Source organism: Euprymna scolopes, chromosome 15 (assembly GCF_053919585.1).
Source record: "Euprymna scolopes isolate OS-2025 chromosome 15, ASM5391958v1, whole genome shotgun sequence".
Taxonomy (NCBI): Eukaryota; Metazoa; Mollusca; class Cephalopoda; order Sepiida; family Sepiolidae; genus Euprymna; species Euprymna scolopes.
Window position 1 is genome coordinate 66981100 of NC_136496.1, and position 25689 is coordinate 67006788.

Here is a 25689-nt window from a genome sequence, read left to right on the forward strand (position 1 = left end):
TCTGACAAATATTTTCAGTATATATATATATAAAAAAAAAATTCTTTATTCAATGATTTTTTTTAATGCAACTCATTTGAGAAATGAACTGTGAAAGTACAAAAACTTATTTTGGTGAAAATGAATGAAAGGGGAATCTTTATTTTATCTTTTTGGGGGAAGGGGGACACGGGAGAGATAGAAAATGTGATAACAAAAAATAATTTATCGCCTTCCTCGCCCTCTACCACGACCTCGTCCTCTGCCACGACCCCTGCCTCGTCCACGACCGGGAGCAGCTAGAATAAAAGAAAATTAAGACATTAATATCAACACATAATCCATCATGAAATATTAACATTTTAAGACTGCAAGGAAACGAGGATTCAAATCACTACCAAAGTGATTGAAATGCAAGGAGGCAAGCAAAAGAGATCAAATAAATGTGACTCGAATCGAATGCAACTAGCAATAAGTATAACCATCAGTTTGTGTGCAACAAATGTAAGACAATAGAGATGCCAAGAAAGTAGATTTGAATGGAGAAATTATTGCGATTGTTCAGAAGTTGTGTTATCTAGCTGACACCATTGACGCACAGAGAGGAGCAGGGTTAGGGTTTGATTGCTAGAGTTGGGAATAGATGAAGTTCAGGGAACTTTTGCCATTTTTAACCAACAGGACAGTAGTATCACTGCCAACACAGGGAAAGGTCTATCAATCAGGTGTATGCAGTAGGATGTAAGGAAGTGAAACTTGGTCTGTGAGGGTTGAGGACATGCGTTTCATGGAGAGAAATAATGATGGATGTATAATGTGAGTTCTGAAGACAAGACTTACATCTAGTGATCTAAGATGAGGATTAAATCTGTACAATATAGGGAGATATGTTCAGAACAGGTCATTCATCAAATATCAGCTGACGTTGTAAACAAAAATAGATGGAATTTGATAAACAATATTATCATTTAATTTTTATTAGTCCACCAGGCAAATTATTCCTCGTAATATATAATATTCAATAGAGGATTGATTTTATAATACATACGCAATCTGCATTAATTAAAATATCATGTTTAAGCATATTGTATGACCGGGCAATGCCGGACAGCCAGCTAGTTATAAATAAAGATGTGTAAATTTCAAAGCTCTTAAAACTGTATTGTTACAATTAAGATTGTATGATTCAGTCTCCTTGTCTGATCACTTAAGGAAGAGGAAGGTATACATGAATTAACCTTTCTCTTAACCCGACTACCAGAAGAAGGCATATGTGAATTAACACAGGCCACAGCATGCTTCTCCCTTTATTTCACTGCTCTCCCTCACGCAATTGGCACCAAATGTAGGATTTACACACTAGCGTGATGCACTGGTTCCTTGGGAGTGGTAGTCTTAATCTCATTATTCTTTCATTTGTGGCATTTGATGTCAGGTTGTGGTCTTTTACTAGTCGGGTCTTGATGGCAAAGCTCCTTCTCCTCCTTTCGGTGCTTTACCCTTCCAAAAGAAGATGTATTCTGACCCAATTTCAGATATTTGACCATCACCAGGTAATCTTGTCTCACTGAGAGCTGCTAGTTCTCTTGACACTAGAGCTGTTCTTCTCTGTGGGAAGTCAGTGTCTCTTGCATCCATGGGAGTGTGCATATTCCAAGCGCCTCCTTTGAAGGGTGATTTGCATACATTATTTGTTTTACAGCTGCACTTACGATGCGTCACTGGACGCAGCAACCCAATGACAGACGTGTGACCATCGACTTTTAGCCCACCTTTTATAGGGCCCTCCCCAGTTAGGGTGAGCAGCGGTGCTCCTGAAAAGGCCTGACCAGTCACAGGTGCAGGACTGAGTTCCTGTGTGGTCACAGGGAAGAGATGATTGGAGTGCATGCGTAATAGGTGGTTAAGCTCGTCTAGGTTAATATACAGCCTCTGCCTCCTAACGGCTTGCATGCTACCTGTTATCAGTTTTGATTTTTTTTCCATTTTTATCCTTTGAATATAAGAATATTCAATATATGAATGAAAATATCATTGAAATGTTTATTTTGTTTTTCATGAATATAATCATTTAAAAAATTACCCACAAATAAAAGAGCTATGGCTTAAGCACAAAGTGTGTGAAATTTTGGAAATGTCCAATGAAAACGTAATAATGCTATTGCTTAACATTGGACATTCGGTCCATGTGTGGTAATAGCGGAATTTTGCTGAATTGGCTGATACTAGAACTTGATAAAATTCATAAATCACTGAGCTAACAATCTTTCACAGAATAAAAGAAATATATCCAAGATTTCACAAGGATTCAAATGGTGTACATAAACTTTAAAAAATGTTACATTTTTTAAAAATATTTGTAAAGATAATTTATTTTAAAAATGTATAAAAGTAACAACTTTTTTTGGATGTATTTATTTCCGAATCAATGTAATTAGTAACCAGGAGAGGGAAAAAAGTTGGCTACTCCAAATAAAGTTTCTTCAATATGGGACAATTTTACATACTGAATTCGAAAACTATTGCCAACATTTTTTTATGAACATAGACAAACCAGTCATTTCTGATTTTTGTGTCACACATTCTCCCAAGATCACTAACAATTATCACAGTATGTTCACTAGAAGAAAAACTTGAGTATTTAACACAGAAAACTGCAAAGTCAGGATTGATACACCGAGCATAGCTTTTCATCGTAATGGTGCTATAGTGGGTCCACGATTACATAGTATTTACTGAGATACTCAACATTAATGGTGTTCTTCTCACTATGAATGTTGCGATTCTAGAAGAATACAACAGTGTAAGTTGTAACACAGTTCTAGTAGACGATACCGGTACAAACACTGATTGTACGGTGGACTGTCGCGTGTTGTCAGCATTAGTTTGGGATGTGGCAAATTCCCTGGATGGATGGAGCCAACATAACCGCTTCAGGGTGAATGTTGAAAGAAGTAAGCAATGACATTCATCCAGGCCAGGTTAAGGGAGGATCAACCAAACAATAGATTTGTAGACACATCTCTTGGTTAATATTGGAATTTCCCAACATTTTCATAAGGACTGTTGTGGCTCAAACTCAACAATTAAACTACATCCTGCATGAACAAAACAATGGTGGATTCAAGGTACATGAATGATCCCACATTTTCCAAAATGGCATCATACAGAGACAGTGACCTCCAAACCTTCAGAAACCAAGGAGGAAAGAAAACTGTTGTTCTGATTTAGTGAAAAAAGAGGAAAATAGAAGAGGAAAAGAAAAGGAAAAGAAAGGAAAGGAAAGGAAAAGAAAAGAAAGGAAAAGAAAGAAAGGAAAAGAAAGAAAGGAAAAGAAAGAAAGGAAAGAAAGGAAAGAAAGGAAAAAAAAAAAAAGGAAAAAAAAAGGAAAAAAAAAGGAAAAAAAAAGGAAAAAAAAAGGAAAAAAAAAAGAAAAAAAAAAGAAAAAAAAAAGAAAAAAAAAAGAAAAAAAGAAAAAAAAAAAGAAAAAAAAAAGAAAAAAAAAAGAAAAAAAAAAGAAAAAAAAAAGAAAGGAAAAAAAAAGAAAAAAAAAAAGAAAAAAAAAAAGAAAGGAAAAAAAAAGAAAGGAAAAAAAAAGAAAGGAAAAAAAAAGAAAGGAAAAAAAAAGAAAGGAAAAAAAAAGAAAGGAAAAAAAAAGAAAGGAAAAAAAAAGAAAGGAAAAAAAAAGAAAGGAAAAAAAAAGAAAGGAAAAAAAAAGAAAGGAAAAAAAAGAAAGGAAAAAAAAGAAAGGAAAAAAAAGAAAGGAATAAAAAAGAAAGGAATAAAAAAGAAAGGAAAAAAAAAGAAAGGAAAAAAAAAGGAAAAGAAAAGAAAGGAAAAGAAAGGAAAAGAAAAGAAAGGAAAAGAAAGGAAAAGAAAAGAAAGGAAAAGAAAGGAAAAGAAAGGAAAAGAAAGGAAAAGAAAAGAAAGGAAAAGAAAAGAAAGGAAAAGAAAAGAAAGGAAAAGAAAGGAAAAGAAAAGAAAGGGAAAGGAAAAGAAAGGAAAAGAAAGTAAAAGAAAAGAAAGGAAAAGAAAAGAAAGGAAAAGAAAAGAAAGGAAAAGAAAAGAAAGGAAAAGAAAAGAAAGGAAAAGAAAAGAAAGGAAAAGAAAGGAAAAGAAAAGAAAGGAAAAGAAAAGAAAGGAAAAGAAAAGAAAGGAAAAGAAAAGAAAGGAAAAGAAAAGAAAGGAAAAGAAAGGAAAAGAAAAGAAAGGAAAAGAAAAGAAAGGAAAAGAAAAGAAAGGAAAAGAAAAGAAAGGAAAAGAAAGGAAAAGAAAGGAAAAGAAAAGAAAGGAAAAGAAAGGAAAAGAAAAGAAAGGTAAAGAAAAGAAAGGTAAAGAAGGAAAAGGAAAAAAGGAAAAGAAAGGAAAAAAGGAAAAGAAAAAGAAGGAAAAGAAAAAGGAAAAGAAAAAGGAAAAGAAAAAAAAGGAAAAGAAAAAAAAGGAAAAGAAAAAAAAAGGAAAAGAAAAAAAAAGGAAAAGAAAAAAAAAGGAAAAGAAAAAAAAGAGAGAGAAAAAAAAAAGAGAAACAAATTAACCCGCGGAGTGATTCTTGATCCAGACACCTTTTTACCAGATCGTATATGGGTTATGCTGTTCTCAACTTCCCAGACATTTCATTTGATGATAACAGATTTTTGATTGAAATTCAGAGTTTGGAAATGATTAAGTATTGTTTGTAGCGATAGCAAGTGGCTCACCATAGAGCATACAATTTGAGTGTGTTAATTTGTTAAATTATGAAGGGGAAAAAAAGTACTCAGAAATTGTGAAAACCTACCCATTTCTTTTTTCTTAGCTTTGGCTTTTGGTGTGTCATCAATTAAGAGAGTGTCCAAGGGAAGACTGTCTGGTAAGATGAAGTAACGAATGTTGTTGCCACGTATACTTAACGTCTCCAACTGGACGGGATCTTTGTTCTTTAAGGTCATCTTCACTGCCTTTAAGTGAGTGTTCATACTTACATCAACACCTGTAAAAAATAAATCAAAAACAATTAAAGAAAAATAAATAAAATAAAAAGGAAATCATTTCAATTCTTTTTGGTTAATATCACATTTCAATCTATGAAACAATAACAGAGTTCGTACAGATTTTCAATGTTCATTTTCAAAAACTTCTCCAGACAATATTCAAGTTTTTAAAACAAAATTTGAGGTGTTTTACAATGCACAATGTTTTGAAAGTGTTAAAAAATCAAATATAGAACAAATAAATGTTATCCATATATATAAAAGCGAAAATGTATGTATGTTTGGATGTCTGCGAAAAACTTTCGACAGACGCGACGAAAATTCACAAACTCGGTATCACATCGAAGCTCCATCCTTTGCTAAAAAAATTGGCCAAAAACGTTAACTTTTTCATCCCCAAATCGACAATTTTTGACAGGGGGATGGGTCAACAAAAACAGTCCTCTCGTGACAATGACCGATTCTACGCATGCGTCAGATGACGTCGTGACCTGATTTACTTTAAATAGTTGAAAAACCAAATAAATTTCATGTACGTCGCGTTAGCTCAGTTGGTTAAGGCCTTGGTTCATTATCTAAACGTTTTAGGTTCGACTCGTGGTGTGAGATGTTTTTTTTTTCTCGATTTTTTAAATTTAAATATCGAACCAGTGTTATTTAAGCCATTTTTCACGTAACGTTCGTTTTTCTGCTTTTTTTTTTTTTTTTTTTACTTCGCTTATTTTTAGCGACACCCAAAAACACCCGGGTACCCACCGATTTTTTAAATTTTAATATCGAAACAGGCTTATTTAAGCCATTTTTCACGTGTTCCTTTTTCTGTTTTCATCATTCGTTTGCTTTATGTTAGTTTTTTTTTTATTGTTTGATCGCCATATAGCGGGGAAAATAGAAACTGGCTTCCGCAACTTGACATTGTCGCACCTGCTAATATTTCAGTTTATAAACGTCAACTTAACACACTTATCAATTCATCTGTTCCCGTGGTCGAGATGGTTAGGTCGCAGGGTCCCCCCCCCCCATATCCTTTCCACCTTCGCGTCAAACGTTCGGGATTCAAGCCTACCTTTATACTAAAACAATTTTTTTCTTCTTTTTTTTTACACCTCCAAACAACTGGCCAACATTTTTTTTTTTAACAGGGTTGTTTTAATCTACCCCCCCCCCCAACACACACCTCCAAACACCCGGGCAACGCCGGGTACCCCCGCTAGTAGCCAATAAAAGTTACTCTGCAGCCTATCTGCATCATCTTTTGGTATTTTTTAAAATGCTTTTAGTTTCATCTCAAATTTTAACTCTTTATGGCTTTTAAATTTCCAACCACGATCGCTACCGTCTTGTCCATTTTATTCGGCCTGTCCAGCTTCTTTTAGGTTACCACAATTTTTGGGGGGAGAGGCAAGGAATTCGCCATTGGAAAGTCCCACCTACAGAAGGAAAGTTTTTCTGGGGGGGGGGGAAGAGAGAAGATCATTTTTATTTATGGCAGCCGTACTACCCCCACCCCCTACCCATTATAAATGAAAGCAAAAATAGAGGGAGATTTATTTCAATTTTATTTTAAAAATTTTTTTTACTGGACATAAAGAATACAATTTTCAAGGCCTTTCAAGACATTTTCCATTTTTCCAAGTTAATAATAGAAATAAGGCCTTTTTAAGGCAAAAGTTAAAATTCAAGGACTTTTCAAGTCTGTGTGAATCCTGAATAATCAGGTCATATTTTACTAACATCTTTATCAGGAGTATTTTTCAAATCTATGTACAAATTGGGAATTTATTTTTAACTAGCAGGACCCATATCCTGGTGCTGCCTGAGGAAAATATAAAGTACTTGTTTTAAAGAAAATAAATGATAAAATAATAAAATAAAACTCCAGAAAAAATATAAGAAATGTAACCTTTTTTTTTTCATTACTTAAGAAACAGATGGTAATTCAAGAAGCAGCAGGCTGCATTATATATTTTTGGGGGAAAAAAGCCTCCATCTCCTACTACATGAAGAAATGGAAATGCGTTTAATAATGTCTATTCTTCGGAAGGGAGGGATTATTATTTTTTGGACGTCTATGTATTATATAAAAGAGAACAAGGAAGTTGAAATGAAATGTTTTTTGAGTGTCTAAAAAAAATCTCATATTGAAGAAGAACCTGGTGTCAAAGAGTTGCATGTTAGGAGAAAATGAATAGAGAGTGAAATTCTTTGCTAACTTTTTTTAAGACTACATATTTTAAAGTAGTTTCTTTGGAATAAAAATAATAATTTGTAAACGGTAGATAAAATATATGCAGAGTTTATTTAAACATGCCTTAGAAATTGCTGTAAGTGGTGAGTGTGCAATATTTGTGTTAGGGAGTGTTTGGTTATTTTCCTATTATGGCTGTTGATACAAGAGGGGTGGGGAATAAATCAAGATTAATTTATATAATAGACTAGCAGGACCCGTTAATTGGCATTGCCCGGTGATAGCATGTACCCACCCCTACTCCCGTGTAAAGATTTAAAATACGGCTGTAGTTGTTTTTGTCGTTTGCTAATTCCCAACCTCCTCATGTTAAAAAATTCATAAGCACCAAGTTATGCTGGCATATGGTCGCATATGGTATCGCGCTCTGTCATCATATGCATCAAAAAATCAATATCTACTTTAAAATTTGGTGTTTATGCATTTTTTTGTATTGCATTATTTGTAATTAGTGTTTTCAGGTTAAATTCAACTTTCACGTTATTTTTTTTATTCAATTTTAAGGTGGAAGAATATTTACAGAAGACCCTCCTCTTCCCATTCAGCGATTTTAATTATAAATTATTATAAAATGAAGTATATTTACTCATTGTAAAACTCTGGCATTATTTCTTTATTTGGTAAATATGAAGAATTACACCCTCGAGAAATACTTTAAAATTATCACTTTTAAAGGTTTTTGGGGGATACTAAAAACGAAAATAATGTATAAAAATCCAGCATATAAGTAGTTTCCAAGATATGAATAAATGTTAATTTTTTAAAAGTGAGGGATCACCTTACTATAATAATTTAAAGCGTAATGAGCACCCACTTTATGCCCCCCCTGGGGGGGGGGGGGTCAACATACAATTAACACAATTTAACGTAAAATGAGCACTGTATTTACCCCCCACCCCTTTGTATTTATTAAATGTGATAAAGTACTTGTTTGCCGGAATTTTAAACGTGATTTTTGTTTTCAGGCGTGCTGCAAACATATATAAGTTGTAATTTGTAAGGATTGGTCGGAAGTGGAAAGAATCCTCATATTTATCCTTTTTTTTGTATTTGTTAAATAACGTGTTTAAGTGAAATTAAAATTTAATGACATCCTCACATGTATAATAATAGCGTGATGAGAATTTATCCATTTATAGTTTGCATATATAAACAAACATGGAAACATAAATCGAATAGGAAACTGAAAAGCCAAATGAAACAAAATAATTGTTAACCACATTCTAAAATGTGAACTAATAGCGTGATTTAAATTTAGCCATTTATAGTTTTCTCTTTCTCTCTCTCTCTCTCTCTCTGTATATATCTCTCTCTGTCCCTCCCACTGTATCCCCCTATGTCTGTCTCACTTGCTGGGCGGTGTAATTCTCAAGTTCGTAAGAAAAGAAAATACACTCTAAGACAATGAAGACGGGTTAGGGCGTAATCTCTGTATCTCTAACTCTCTCTCTCTCCGCCTCTCACTCTGTCTTTCTCCCTTCCCTTGTATCCTCCTCTCTCTCTGTCTCTCTATTGTTTGCCGATTGGTGTAATCGGCGAATTCATTATAAAAGAATATATAGTGCAAGTAAAGACGGGATTGAGTAAGACTAAATGTAGAGCATAAGGTTCGTAATGTAACTAATGGGTATGTATAAACATGGTGGCGTGATTATAAGTTTTAAACTGTTCGTTTAAAGGATTGAGAAGTGAATAGCAGAATTACAGAATGTATACTGATCAGCCAATCAGCGAAGTGGATATCTTTTGTTTCGATTAAAAAATTAAACCATTATGAATTTATTCAACTGGTCCTTTATCCCGCCATGTCATTTCCTCCCTTCCAAAGTATATATAATCATTGTATTATATTTTTAGGAGGTGTCGATTGACTTATAAAGTCACAATACTGTAACACGGCTTATTTCTTTCTCTCTCTCTCTGTCCCCCACTCTATATACATCTCTAACTGTCCATCCCTCTGACGTCAATGAGTTATGTTTTGGAGTGTAATATCCTCACAAATAAACAATAAAAGTTAGGCGTTTCTAAGCGGAGTAATTATGTGAATTGTATAAATAAAACAAGAACAGTGTGTACTTACAGAAATGGCAGCCTGGTTTATAGTTGAGAACTGTTCGTCTATTGTTGGAATAGCCGAATAGGGGAATTGTAGAATGCATAATTCTAAGCCAATCAGATTTGCCTGATTTATGGATGGGAGAAATCATTATTTGTGTATGATGTAGAGAGTAAGAATATGCAATTGTATAGAAAATCTGTAATCAGCTAATGACGGCTAACACACAGAAAAGTAAGTAAATGTATAAATGCTAACATAGTAATGGCAAAAATTCCCTCAATTTATCCATTCCTAATTCCTGCAATCACACTAATACTTACTCTAACTTGTGCTTCAATGCTCTCACTAAGATAACAAAACTTCTGAACAGCAATAGCTGTGCCATCCAGATATACAGTCTCTATATTCGAGTTCTAATCCCTTGTCATTGTAGTACACTTTTTGCACACAAATTGGCTATCCTCCCAATCTACACATAATTCCCTGCACGTTTTTGTGTACCAAATGATTACAAGTCTTGAAGAAAATTGAGTTGTACTTGACTCACTTTTCGCAAATTAAACGGGAAAGTTTCCTTTTTCTAAGGATTTTTCATCGCTACAACCCCTGTTCATTACTTTCGTTCTTGTAATATTCACTCTAAATCCTTTATTTTCTATAGCTTTTAAATAAGTATTTAACTTAACAAGTAGGTCAACCATTGTTTCAAAAGCCAATACTAAATTATTAGCATACAACATCTCTTCCAGATAACCTGTACGAAACTCCTTAGATGATGTTTTAGGACACAAATGAAAAGCATCGGACTGAATACAGAACCCTTATGTACCCCTACTTCAACATTAAATTGCGATTAAAAAGATGAAAAAGCAAAAAAACAAACAAACAAACAAACAAACAAACAAAAAAAAAAAAACTTTACCAGTGATTGTGCCATGAACTAACGTTCCATTTTTTAATTCAATTGTTACAGTTTCATGACTGAGTTTCATCAAAAACCTGGAAAACAAAAAATAAAATATACATTAATAACTATACAAATGCATGTGTGTATAGAGACAAGTAAGAATAAAAATCAAATAGACTGAACAATATAATCAATCTTATGTGATTTCATGTTTTGTTATTAGCAAAAGATTTATCTGAAATGAGTGAAAAAATGCGCCTATTATTTGGATTTTTCAGATTACTGTTCTCATCTTGAGTTATCTTCACAATGCTTCGATTGATGTAACCTTGGACCTTCTTCAGGAGTATCTTGTTGAACTCTGCAATCTGCATGGAACAGAACTCTTTATTTAATCCATGTTTACGTTCCATCAGGCATGACTGGATAAGCAATTTGCAATTGTATTTTGAGTGTCGCCTGCACTGAGGAATTGAACCTTCACTCTTCAGAAGAATAACTTTACCGCTAAATTTTATCAAGTACTCTATCCAGTTTAGAGATCTTTGAGAACAGTAGTCCAAAGAATCCAAATATGAATAATCAATCTTAAAAATTCACCTAAAAAATTCAGAAATATACAAAAAAATGACAAGACATTTGAAAGAGCGAAGGAGGGAGAAAACTAAGAGATAAAAGGGAATATTGTGGGATATTGTCAGAATTCTACATTTGCTACTATGTATTTAAACCCATGTTTTTGTTGTAATTTAAAGCATGTTTCTAAATTGATTTTAAAACTGAACTCCGATGTGAGTGATTTTTTAATATTTTTTCCTAACTTGGAAAGATCTAATATGGAATGCAACTGAAGCATAAGGGTAACAAGATTGATGGATTGTTGATTTAATGATGAAGAATATTGGAAAGGATTTCAGTAAATAATTGGAATGAACAAAGATTGGTTACTCAAGGCAGATTATGATGTTGTAGGCTACAGAGAAACAGTTCCACAGATGGGAAGAAAGAAACTTTCTCTTGTTCCCTCAGTCATGTAATTCCTATTTGTAGTGTTCATATGGAGGTTTGAACCTTCAACCCCCAAAAGACTGTCACCGAGAACTGATTTGTTGTTAGAATAATATCCAAGAGAACAGTGGTTCAAATAACTCAAATTTATCAATCTTCTAAAAAATTCCAAACCATAATACATTTCAATATTATGTTTAGAAAATTATGAGGGTTAGATGCATCCTTAATGGGGACATCATATCACCTCAAAGTTGTTTGTTCAACAAGAAAATCAATGAGATATACTTTATCTTTTTTGTAATATTTTCAGGTTTTTTTTTTTTTTTTTTTTTTTTTTTTTTTAAATAAGTTACTTAATAGTTTATTAAAACAATTTTTTTCATTAAAAACTCTGGCTTTCAGAGAAGCGCTCGCTCGGTTCACAACTTCTTAAAACTTTTTATATCATCTATAAATTGTAATATCTCAGTTAACCATGGAGCTCGCCTGTCTATTTAATTTTATTGACTTTCAAACGTTAATTATTCGACATTTCCCACATCGGCACGCGTTACATTCGGTTTTCGGTATAAAAAAAAAGCGAAACTCGACTCCTATCACTGGCCGAAAGCCAGTGGTCTCTAGAGAGCTAAGTAACGTTTGGTCAATGTTGACTTGGTCATATCAGACGGTAGCTTTCATTTTGAGACGAGACGCTCCCCCTAATAAACAGGGAGCGGGTTTTTAAAAACAAACAAACCGATTTATTGACCTCATTAAAAACTCTCCCGCACAAAATGCTAACTGCTGAATAGCTATCGCTGTCACGTCAATCAAAAACACGCACCTGTTTTTTTTTCACACTTTACTATTTTCCAACTGTACGTCGTCAAGGCTTCGTTTTTTTTTCACGGGCACCTGTTTTTTTTTTTTTTTTTCACATTTCGGGTTTTTTCACACACACCTACAAACACCCGGGCAACGCCGGGTACCCCATCGCTAGTATTTTATAAAGTTAAGTTTCAGTATTAATCGAACGGTGTTCCTTTCTTTTCTTTTTAAAACTGTTTTAATATTTTTTTTCAAAAGCCCTCATATAGTATCGACAGTCTGGCAAATCTTACCTACATTGCCTGCAAGCATTTTTCAGTTAACAGGCCTTTTTCTTCCTCTTGGTGGCCTCGATTTTACACAAAACATCTAAACTTCCTCGCAATCATTTAATTAAGGACTTCTCTGCCAATTAGAAGAGGGCTGACCTCATTGTTCTTCAAATTCTCTTGTCTTGGAGCAAAAGGGCAGACAAAAGAGCCGTGACATGATTAGGATGAAGACCAAAGTCAAATCTTAAAGAACGCTCTGTGACAAACACTGCCCAGCTTGCCTTCAAACTGCAAATTCACCACACAGCTGTACATGGCTAGCAGCCTTGCCATCATCAGCTTCCAGGAACAGTCAATCAGGTTTACCTGAAATACTGTTACCCTGTGCACAGGTTCGAAAGTGTGCTGCACCTGTTGTGGTCAACTGGTTTTCATATATGAACAACATATCCTTTTATGTAGGATTGCCACCAGATTCCTCAGACACTGCACTCAATGATAGTGTGGCTTCTCAAAGAGTTTGCCCCAACCGAAACAATAACATACAGCTTGACGGTAATTTCCTTTTCAAATGGCAAACAGCATGCGACTTCTGTCAACATTTTTGTGCTCTTGTTAGTAATGGAATCGGCAACAAAACCTGGAATGTAGTAATGTTAGCGAAAGACTGCGAGTAATCCATCTATGCTTTGACAGATTTGTATTCTAACTGATCACCTGTGGAGATGAGCGCAGAGATTGGCCCAGCCACATGGGGCTTCAACAGTTTGAATCTATTAATGACTTGCAACACAAGACTATCGCAAATTGATGCGAGCCTAGAGGTGCCTCTCCATCACCAGTATTAAAGAGAACAACTTGAGATTAATCTCTGCCTACAAAACTAGTAGCATTACAAGCGTATGCTGTATTTTTGTGGACATTGGCAATATTACATACCTAATGTGGTTCAACAAGTCATATTTTTTTTTTTATTTGTGGGTCAAATTTTAAAAGAATTACATTGCTGGAAAAGGAATATGATAAGCATTCCAATGATGTTAATTTATTTTTCTTTTATGCATTTAATGTTTTTATGCTTCAAGTTAAAAATGAAAAAACGGTAAAAAATGACGACAGCAAAAAGGAAAACAGTTTTTTTCAATGTTTACATTTCATATGATATGTTTGGATACACATGTGCAGGGTCAAATTTGATTGGATATGGTTGAAATTTTACAGGCTATATAAGTATAGAAGTCTGTCTCTACTAGACTTTGATTTATAATTTTACGACCACAGGAAACAAAGTTACAACCGAGCAAAGTTGACAAAGAATATTTCAAAATTGATAAGGTAAACCAGCATATATCATCCATTTTCATATAGATAATGGATTCAGAATTATTTTCTTGTATAATATGTAAATATTTGATAATTATTAATTGTGTGGAAATTTCTTTAAAATGTTATCTTTTATAGAAATTAAAATCCGCTTAACGGGAAAATGGCTCACTATGTGCTGCTGAACTGACTAAAGCATTCTCTTAAAAATAGAAAACTGTTTTGCTGCTTTCGTTTTTACTAAACTAGTCATTTTTTATTCTGAGTTTGTCAATTTAAAAAAATTATTTTCCAAACAATACCGAGCCTAAACTATTTTGTTGTTTTTAACGCTTTTAGTCCAATGTACTGGAAGTGTTAAAAAACAACAAAATGTACTAAGTACACGCGTTTTTTATCGTGGTATTTATAACTTCTTGCTTGTACTTAAGGTAGAATTGTTTTTTAGTGGTAAAAACAAAACTACCCCCCCCCAAAAAAAACCATATAACAAGTAAAAGGCACTTGTGCAGTTATGCTACCATCCTGAAATAATGTTATTATTTAAAAACCCATTCTTAACATGGATAGGGAAGGGTGTTTTGTTAACTATTCTGTATTTTCACCTAACAATTAAATAAATAAAAAAAAAAGGTATTGTGAAACTTGAATTTTACTTGAAAATACTATTTGAAAAAATAGCATGGTAACAAATGCATAAGCACCCAAATAAATATTACCAAAGACAAGAGAAGTTACTCTTCTACCTAGTTGGATAAAATTTAGCGTATTTATTTAATGCAAAATGTTTATTTCGAAAATTAGTGTCGAGTGTTACACAAGCACAAGAAAAATAGTCACATGGTATCTCATGTCTTTGAAATCTCGACAATGACTTAAAAATATACAAATACTATTAGAAACCCAACCAATAAATGTCCTCGTGACATTTATTGGATGGGTTTCTAATAATATTTTGTATAATTTTTTTTATTTTTAACTCATCGTTAAGACCATTTTTTTCAAATCTGTAAAACAAACCCTTTTTTTAACTGAGGATTTCTAAATAATAACAACAATAATTAGGCGGTTCGATAAAGAAATTCATTGTGATGCATTTTGTAAAGTTTTTACTTTGTTTCCACCTTAACATTTTTCTTTAAATCCAAAATCTATATGAAAAATTTTCGATTTATTTCTGAGATTAATTCATATCTACTCCATTTTTTTTCTTTGAGGGGAGTAGTAAATACCGGCCATGAATGCTCTTTAGGCATTCAATGGCTACACCTAAGATTAAGCCCCTCTTTGATGAAGAGGCAGAAAAATGTCTATTCTCAATAAAGCTATATTTAAATACCACTATAATACTTAGTTTTGTTCATGAATAGAAACCCACTGTATGATACCATGTGCCAATTTAAAGAGAAAAATTGAATTTTGTACATCTGAATTTATAATTCATGGCTTATGGTAAAGAGATACATTAGATTTGACTGCATAATCAGAAAGAGCACACAATTTTACATAAGAGTATCAAGTTTCATGAGAATAGCTTGAAAAATAAATAAATGGCGAAATTACCGAATTTCTTGAAATGTTGAGATCTGTAATTTAGCCCACTTTTTTAAAAAGAAAAATGTCCACGGAAAAGCTTAAATTTTGGCACTGAAAAGTTCTCATAACTTTTGAACTACTGATGGTATTTGCATAATTCAAACGGTTTTAAGCATCTTTTATATAGTTCCTTTCATGCAAGTTGATAAAATAACAATTATCTAAAAACAAAAAAAAACAAAAAACAAAATCAACTTGTAAGGCAGCAGAATATCTAACAAAACTTTATATTTCGAACATAGTCTTTTTAAATTTGAATCATGTTGTCAAATGTTGAATTATAGATTCAATGATTTTTTATTTGTATTAATAGGAACACATTAATTCGTTACAAATTGCTGAAATTGTGATTTGCATTAAAATTAACCACACAACTACCTAAAATAAGATATTCATTTGTATTATTCAGAATAACATTCTCTTGTTTAAATCTATGTAACTTTCAACTACAAGGCTCTAATGACAAATTTATCTTTAGTTGGCCTTTGACAACTAAATATTTTTGTTTACTAGTCAAATAGAAAAGTTACTAGCCAAATCCACAATGATTTTTAGAATATGACATCTTAATTCTGTGACGAGTATGTATATCAAAGATTTTTCTGTTTTTTTTTTTAATAAGTGTAATTTTAAATATACAACAAATTTTATGTTGAGACTTGAAGGTATAAACATTCTAATTTCTTCAGATATTTTTTTAAACAGCCTTCATTAAAAAAGAAAAAGAGTATATTGTTCTATTAAACTTTTGTTTAAATAATTTAACTTTGTTCATTTTATAAAAAAAAAAAAATAATAAAAAAAGTTGAAAAGATATTTTTCACTCAGTGAGCTTTGAAGATTGTCAGCGAAAGAAATACAATCGCCAAAAGATAAGCGTTTCATTATTTCTAGTCGCCACTTTGAAAAATCACTTGAAAATGCGAGTTTCACTTGCAATGTAGAGCTCCGAACTATCTTCAAGTAGCAATACACATGAAAAAATTGAAATAGCTTAAAATATTTCAATATTGGTATACATAGAAAGAGCTCGATGAGCTAAGAAAGAATCTTTTTAAATTTTAAAATTCTGATTAAAATTAAGGAAGTTATGACTATTTTTGTGCCTCACACGTTTGGATATTTTCCCCTCTTTAAGACCATATGCGTGTCCTCACATTTTTTACACTACTTTTTCAGTAAAAATGCTTTATCTTTGTTAAAACACAAGACTAAGCAATGAAATTTACCATATAAGTGTATTTTTGTACAAGGAATCAGAATATGTGACTGAAAATCTCTAAAAGTTCATGGTTTCCAAATAATCTGCAGTAAATGTGCATAAATATGCTGCAATTCCTTCAAAATGCCATGTATCCATAAACAGAAAAGAAGTTGGAGAACTCAAAGTTGAATTGTAATGTGCTTTATGTACAAAAAACTTAAATCTAAACATAGGACCATTTAAAAATGAATATATTGCAATATTTCTTTGGTATTATTGTAGATTAACACCTGTTTAACACCACCCAACCCCTCTGACCACCCCTCCAAAATGTGATTCTACCTTTTTAGGCAATTATGTATGAAATGCCATGAAAAACTTTAATGAAAGAAACAAATTATTTTAGAATTTAATGTAAAATAATTCCCCATTACAGGCCATTCTAGCATTTTAGGGCAGTTAACTTTTTTTTTTTTTTTTTTTTAATGGGAGATAAATCCTGTATGCTTTTTGTTTTATTTTTTTTTAAGACGATTATGTGTGGTTTTAACAGGGTTTGTATGCAATGAGAATATGGGGAGGGTGCCATTCGGACTTTGAATTATTTGTAGGGCTAAGGAAAATTATGTGTGAACATACTGAAGACTTGACAGAAACAAAAACAATATTAGAGGCGGGGGCGGTTAGTTTCACAAAAATTTAATTTCAAATAAATATCTTACAGAAAGTTATATATTACATATGTGTATGTGTGTGTGTGTGTGTGTGTGTGTGTGTGTGTGTGTGTGTGTATTCGACAGGTAAATAAGTCAGCAAATGTTATATTTAGTTTTAATTTAATAAGAAACTGTGTTACGAAATTTCGAAGAAAATTCCATAAATTTGTTGATTTCTATTTTCGAGGTTGAAGGTGTTTATTCCATAGGCCGTTTATACTACGCTGGAGCAGGTTGTAAAAATACCTTTCGCTTAATAAGTAGAAAAAAATAACAACAGGGTTTGTATTACTGTACACAGATTCGAAAAAGTTATCAAAAAGCAAATACATAACAAATGTTATCAAAGGCAAGATAAGTTACTTTTCTACCTAACTGGATATGTTTTTAGTGTTTTTATTTAATGTAACATGTTTATTCAGCTCAAAAAACATACAGGGCTCACCGATGTATTGGAAAGTTAAAAATGGCGGCCGACTATCTCTTTCACACAGTAAGTTTGGGAAAATGAGTTAAAAATAAAAAACTAGTGAAAATACGGTTAAAAACCCGCAGAATATATATCCACCTATGTCACGGTAACATATATTGAGCGAGTTTCTAACAGTATTTTGTCTGTTTTTTTTTTTTTTTATTTATAACTCATTTTCCCAAACTTATCGCTTCAAAGAGAGAGTCGGCCGCCATTTTAAATTTTCGAATACATCGGTAAACACTTGTTTTTCGAGCTGAATAAACATGTTACATTAAAAATAAACACTAAAAACATATCCAGTTAGGTAGAAAAGTAACTTATCTTGCCTTTGATAACATTTATTTGTTATATATTTGTTTTCTGACGACTTTTTCAAATCTATGTGTATAGTAATACAAACAAGATTTTCATACATCTTTTGATTTTGAAAAAACATTTGTGGCTGTTCGCAGTAAAACATTGTTTTAATTCACCGTTCAAAACTAATGCAATGAATAAAAGTGCATACAAGCTATATATCTACAAAAGTTTTTGTTTTTTTAACCATGTTTTTAAATTTGACCAGAAATGTGAGAAATTATAATGGATTCATAATGCCAAATTGGTTGGGATTGTTGTTATTATACATTCTAAAAACCCTAATAGTTCTAAACTAATGTTATTCTGATAAGAAAATAGCTCTAATTAAACATATCAGAACATTTATATTCATATTTTCATGTTTTTCTTAATTCGTTCATGAATAAAAATTAAAGAACGCGTGTTGTTTACACTGTGCTATGACTAATACTACAACTGCTGCTCCTGCTAATACTAAATTAATTTGACGAAACTCGAGAAAGAGAAACATTTTTTTTCTCAGGTAGGTCCTTATTACTGCGGTCCTACTCAACATAGAATAATACTTTTAATTGATAAAGATAGTAAAAAGAATAATTTACTTACTAGTGGGTGTCAGATGAAATTTTTTTTCAAAATGTTCGATACTCGTCATATTAAAGTCTTATTTTTAACACAACAAAAAAAGAAATGGTCAAAAATATTTCAGACACTTGACAGTATTAAGATTAACACCTCTTCTGATTGTTTCCCAAATTTCATGACGAAATTCTTCATACAATCATGGTACGGGCCTTTAGAAAACCTTACCGAAAACGCCATTTTATGACGTTCACATTTTTATCACTTTATTTGCTTAAAACTCTTAAAATATATAATGTACATTCATATTTATTAATTCATTTGAAAGTATATTCATTTCCGAACAAAACAGTAGTAATTTGAAGACTTGAAGTGCTTTGGTTTGAAAAATATAGCTATTTTAGTAGAACTACCTTGAAATCTGTGATAATCCAAAGCGTTTTTTTTGTTCAGGTGTATTACTACTTCAAGTACAACTTTTTGAACTGAATCCTTTTACAATCTTTGGGGAATAGATTGTTCTCGTTTCGGTCATGACAAAGAAAAAAATGAATAGTAGTCCAAATAATTCATAACATCAATCTTCATCTAAAATATTCTGAAACATGAGAGGCATAAGGTAAAATTAAAAAAAAAAAAAAAAAAAAAAAAAAAAAAATAGTCATAAATACTTAGTTTTATAAACTTTTATCCATTCCAAACAAGACATATTGCCACTGACACTTAAGTGGCTACTATAAATTAGAGTGCATCTTAAGCAGAGTGGTACTGTGAGATGTTTGTTCACATTACATTTAAATTTTTGTATATTGGTACAGTCAAGAAAGTAAGGAGGGAATTGCAAAGGCAAACAGTTCGAGGAAAGAAGCTAGTAGAAAGTTTTCAGGCATCTGGGAACCTCTACTGTGACGGAGTGGAATTTTGCCGCTTGTTGGGTCGGCCAAGAATATTTACATTGAGAAAGTACTAATGCAGCAAGTTGTTGGTTGTTTGTTCACATTTCAAAACATTTTTGTGTACAAAATTTCATTTAAAATATTTTTTAAATGTTTATTTCTCATGCCCCATCAGCAAAAGCTTTAGGAAAATGCTGACTGCATTTCAGCAGAGGAATAAGAGTTATCTGTTGGCCATGGGTGCCAACCAATAGTGTGTAAAGACAAGATTCTGGTGATTCAACAACCTCTCTCCTGGTTACTTAAATGGTCACATGACTTGCAATACTTCTCTTAGATTAAACTAGCGGGGGTGCCTGGCATTGCCCAAGTGTTTGGAAAAAAAGAAGTATAAGTAGGCAGGTAGGCTTGAACCCGTGATGCGAAGGCGGAAAAGAAAGTGAAAGAAAAACCAAGATCTTACCGCTACGCTAAGACGCAAGAGGAAGTGAAAAGCATTCAAATTTAACGATTAAAAAGTTGACTTGCAGAAATGAGTTCATGCAGGTGCAGAAGTGAAGGGTGGCTGCAGGCCAGTTTCTGCCGTATTTTGCTTCTCCACGATGTTGTGGAAAATCAGCTCCTCACAAAAAAGGGAAGCTCTCCAAATGAATAACAATTGTTTGATATGAAAGGTCTTCCCAACATTGATCAAAGATGATTGCCTTGAAGATGTCTCGGCCACGAAGGTCAGGTGAGTCGATTTGCTTCAATTAGTTTTGCTTTATTTATACGAAAAAGACAAACACACGAAAGGACGGAATAGAGGGAATTTTATAAAAGTTGATCAAAATAAATGTGGAGATGACGTCTGTTTGCAAATTGTAGATATTATGATCTAGGGAGTATATAAAAAATTCTAAAAAAAAAAAAGTAACCCTCTCTAGACCCCCCCCCCGAAAAAGCCTTTCGTGACTATACAAAAACGCGTGTGCCACTTTTGCCATACATATATATATATATATATATATATATATATATATATATATATATGTGGTTGGAGAGGCCCAGTTCAACTAAGTGGGTCATCACAACATACCTTAGCAAAAAAAATCCTGAATATACTATTTAACCTGATCTTCCTTTGATCAAACACTCATCCCCTGCAACTTGTAGACACTAGAAGATGGTGACGGGGGGGGGGGGTCAATCATACCAAGGAAACCAAAGGCTTGATCAGTTCTTCATGTTACTAAATATTAGTCTCAGGGTACTAATTCTGAAACTAGCGGTGACTCAAAACTACTTACAGTGAATATACTTGACCTCTCTCATATTCCTAAGAGAAATTGGCTTTCACCATGGATGGTGGAGCACAGAACCAGCAAATATTTCTACTAATTTTATTTTTAAATAATGTTTTTTTATGAAAAAAACAGGTGAAGCATTCTTTAGTCTTGGTAAGCAATCATTTAGAGATGGTGTCTTGATAAAAGCACTGGTCCCTATCACATCACTAGGTTGGCATCAAGAAGCGCATCTGACATGCAAAAATCTCGCCTGAAATAAGAAAAACTTCCAAAGAAATTTGGTTGCATTTCAGGCTATGAAGTTTAAATGTTGGAAGCTTGTATAGAAGGTCTGGTGAGATTGAGTTTCTTGAGAGAGACTCGTGCTGTGTCCAAGAAAACCAACAGTAAATCTACTAAAATGATTGTGGAAAAGAAGGCAGAATTGGATTGGAAATGAAAAGGAAAGTTTGGTATTTTTATTGTAGATGAGAAGCTACAGTGGTAGCCTTGATATATCTAAAGCTTTTGAAAAGGTCTGGCATGAAAATTAAATTGTACAATATTTCAGGATGATTACTAAACATAATCAGATCATTCCTAGACAAGAGAAAAATCTAGGTTGCCCGCAATGGTTGTAAATCTAAACAAGATAGTATTAATGCAGGTGTGCCCCAGGGGTCGATCATTAGACCTTTATCATTCCTGGTATTCATAAACGACCTCCTTGACAAAACTATCTGTATACCAACCTCCACAGTTTTCTTTAAAATGACAACTTGTATAAGTTTTTGACTATGCTGAATAACAAAATATCATTTAAATTTTGCAGAGACAAGTAGTTTTTGTGATATAAAGACCTATGCACTGTAAATCACTGGTCGCCATGTTTGTATGTGCGAGCGATAAACATACCGCAAAAATATAAGTTGGTACAATAAGTGCATAAGCACCCATAAAATCTTTCACGATTCATTGATCTGCCATTAATATTAAGATAGATTGCAGTTACCTCCCTTGCTACTATGCGAACTAATCTGTTTATTATTCAAGTATAATTTGCATTTTATTTTCGAATAATGTTTTCATTAATAATTTCTACTTTATCGGTTTTTTTCGTAATTTATGGATATTTTAGTAATTTCGACATGATAATTAAATATATACCATTGGTTTAAATTGAAATTCAACATTTCAGGTTTGTTTCACTGTAAAATCTATTGGGTGGATTTTTGTAAGTATTTTTATTTATTTTCGAATTTGGAGTGATTCTCTAAACTCCAAAGGAGAGAGAGCATCATGACGCCATCTTTGTTTTCGTTTTAAAGCGCTCAGCCAGCACTAGTTGCGTTTGAAACTTAATGAACACTTTAAAACAAGTTAAAAAAACAAAAAACAAAAACAAACTTATCCACGTAGGTAGAAGTGTAACTGGGTTTGTATTACTGTACAGATTCGAAAAAGTTGTCAAAAAACAAATATATAACAAATAAATGTTATCAACGGCAAGATAAGTTACTTTTCTACCTAACTGGATATATTTTTCGTGTTTTTATTCAATGTAACATGTTTATTCAGCTCGAAAAACAGTGTTTACCGATGTATTGAAAAATTCAAGATGGCGCCTCCCTCACTCCCTCTTTAACACGGTAAGTTTGGGAAAAGGTGTTATAAATAAAAACTAGAAAAAATACGGTTAAAAACCCGCGAATATATGCCAACCTATGTCACGGTAACATTTATTGAGCGAGTTTTAACAGTATTTTATCCAGTTTTTTTTATTTATAACACCTTTTCCCAAATTTACCGTGTTAAAGAGAGAGTCAGCAGACGCCATCTTGAATTTTCCAATACATCGGTAAACACTGTATGGTTTTCGAGCTGAATAAACATGTTACATTGAATAAAAACGCGAAAAATATATCCAGTTTGGTAGAAAAGTAACTTATCTTGCCTTTGATAACATTTATTTGTTATATATTTGTTTTTTGACAACTTTTTCGAATCTATGTGTACAGTAATACAAACCCGAGTAACTTATCTTCTTGCCTTTGGTAACATTTCTTTGTTATATATTTAAATTTTTGACCAATTTTTCGTTCCTCAATACCCGATTTTCGTTCTTTTTCCGAAGAAACCACTTTATTTGCTATACCACTTTTCCAATTTGTTGTCTATACTGCAAAATGCTCGATATTATTTTAATTCTAACCAGAAATGACTTTCGAAATGAAGTAAAGACTTCAAACGGTACCTGTGCATCTACGTTAGCGCACTAAAGTAATAACGTTATTTAGAAAACCATTCTTAACACTGAGAGGGGAGGGGATTTTGTAACTATTCTGTACTTTAACCTCAATAATTTAATAAACAAAAATATCGTAACAATTGAATTTAACTCGAAAATACTATTTTAAAAAATAGCGCGGTAACACAGATGCACAAGCACTCTTCAAACTCTCATTCGATATTCCTCACAGGAGGCACAGTAAACATTGTTGTCGGACATACTTGTTTTCAGGCGTCGGTGATTTCTTTACGGCGGTGGGAAATTCGAAAGTGATTTTGAAGTCTTTGAATCGGTCTAGTATTATGGTTCATTTATACTTCTTGACGAAAGGCAAAACTTTTTTTTTTTTTTCCTCAGGGGCAACTCCCGGCACTACTGATATTAGAAAAGGACTAAGAAATTGACTATTTCTTGTGAAATAGTTTAACGAATTGCCTCCCATTCTTTTTAATGGCGCGAGGCGACACGTGGGAAAGATAGTTACCACCATTTAAAATGGATTTAAATTGTTCTCGATTTAAATAAATTACAACGAATAAATTCAATTCGAGGAAAGAGAACGGAAAGAAAAAAAAAAAAGTCTGTGGAGAAGGGGGAAATCATGTTTCCGTTGTAAAGATGTATGTTGATAGAAAAAGCTAAACATGTGTTTGAAGAAACAAATAAAATAAAAAATTAACAAATTAAATAGATTCAAAATCGAACATATTAAAAATTAAAGATTTTTTCCCCGCCAAACCAGAATTTGTATTTATTCTTTTTTAATCATTTAAAAAAGTTAAAAACAATGTCCTGTGTGGTAATAGATTTTTTTAACGACAAACCGGAAGTTACTTTTTGAAATGCATTTTCCAATTAATTATTTGTTTTACATGATTACAAAATGAAACGAAAAATAAAGAAAAATGTTTACTCGGCGTTAATCATAAATAATTAGCAAAAAACTTACCGGACTAATTTCATGATGAAACGGATTGGAAGGAGACAATGGAAATTATTGATGTAAGTACAATGATTACCTCCCGTATAACAACCGGCGTCGGGAAGACTGAAGAGTGATAAAGGGAGATAATCTTCTATTTGAAATAACAAAAGACTCGCCTATCTCACTTCTACAGTTTACATTTATTTTTTGATTTTTTCAAATAACATTAGCTCTTATTCAACCTAATTAAAAAAAAATATAACTACAATAAACTTTTTATGGCGCTTATGTCAACGGATCATCAAATCTAAGGGAGATAACTAGCATAGATATAGCAAAAATAAGCATATTTTGCAAGATATAATTTGGGACGCTGAAATAATCAGGACAATGAAAGAATGGGGAAAAAATGAGTACTTCTTGGGCGTTGAGTTCCATGGCGACCAGCAGAATTAATAGTCGCTCCCTTAGCCCCCCCCCCTTAGTCAAGGCTAACGCATGCGCACGTAACATTTTTTTTATTTACTGACGTTGGCTTAGTAACTAAACGAGGTAATCGTGAAGAAACGAGAGAGCCTGTTTCCTCCGTTGACTATAGGTGGCGTTACTGTCTGTCCACCCAGTTACGGAAGCACAAAATGTATATAATGGTACCCTTGAAATAAAAATAAATGTTTTTGTTATATTTTAATTTTAAACATGTTTTTTTTTTTTGTGCTTCCATAACTGGGTGGACAGACAGTAACGCCACCTATAGTCAAACCGAGGAAACAGACTCTGTCTTTCTTCACGATTACCCTAAACGATTTATTGATAATTTCGTAAGCCTTAAACGCATGCCGGAAGATTTAAATTGGTTCATTATTGTTGTAATGAAAAAATAAAAAGTTTCATTCAACACAAAACCAAAAAACACATATTAATGATAAATGATTTATTATTCTATCCATTGAAATTTACTAATTTTTAAAGGAAAAAAGTTAAATTAATTATTTTTTTTTTTAAAATTAGGTCCACCTTATAAATACCCCCAACCTCTCCATGTTAAGAATAGCTTTCGGAATAAACACCATTTTTTGGGGTCGGAAATATTTGCAAAATTTAACTGATATTTGTTGTCAGCATACCCACCTGCAAATACGATTTAAGAGAGGTTTAGTGTCCGTTGCAGAGAAGTAGATTTATTTATCAGTACTAGTGCACTTATTGATCCATTGCTGAAATAATAACGTTATTATTTAAAAATCCATTCTTAACATGAGGAGGGGAGGGTGTTTTGTAACTATTCTATACTTTAGCCTTACAATTGAATAAAAAAAACATATAAAACTTTAATTAAACTTGGAAATACGATTTAAAAAATAGCGCGGATCAGTAAGTGCACTAGCACCTATTTATCAATAAAAGTCATCATTTAAAAAGAAAATTGTGGAGGTGGACCTAAATGTAAATATTTACCAAAAAATTATCCGCTCATGTAAATTAAAAATGTTTGTAAAAGTGAGAAATTATCAATCAATGGTTTAGTTACTTTTTTTTTTTTTAATATTCATGAAAAGAGTTAAGCCAACGTAAGTAAATAAATGAATTACAAATGTTTGTAAAAGTGAGAAATTATTAATAAATGTTTAGTAACTTTTTTCTTTTAATATTTATAAAGAGTAAAACTTTTTTTTCAATATTCATTTCATGAAAAGAGTTGAGCCAACGTAAATAAATAAATGTTTGTAAAAGTAACAAATTATCAATAAATGGTTTAGTTAATTTTTTTTATTATTCATGAAAAAAGTTAAGCTAACGTAAATAAATAATGTTT

The 25689-nt window shown here is 32.4% G+C and overlaps 1 protein-coding gene across 1 annotated transcript; it reads right to left on the reverse strand.

Moving 5' to 3' along the window:
* LOC145293854 (small nuclear ribonucleoprotein Sm D1-like) lies at nt 1-24050 on the reverse strand. Its single transcript, XM_080140552.1, has 4 exons — nt 23898-24050; nt 10182-10258; nt 4757-4948; nt 1-278 (listed from the first exon to the last, which is right to left on the reverse strand). Exons 1-4 carry the CDS (start codon nt 23909-23911, stop codon nt 205-207), a joined length of 357 nt encoding a protein of 118 aa, XP_079996678.1. The 5' UTR covers nt 23912-24050; the 3' UTR covers nt 1-204.
* Nucleotides 24051-25689: the final 1639 nt, after the last annotated feature.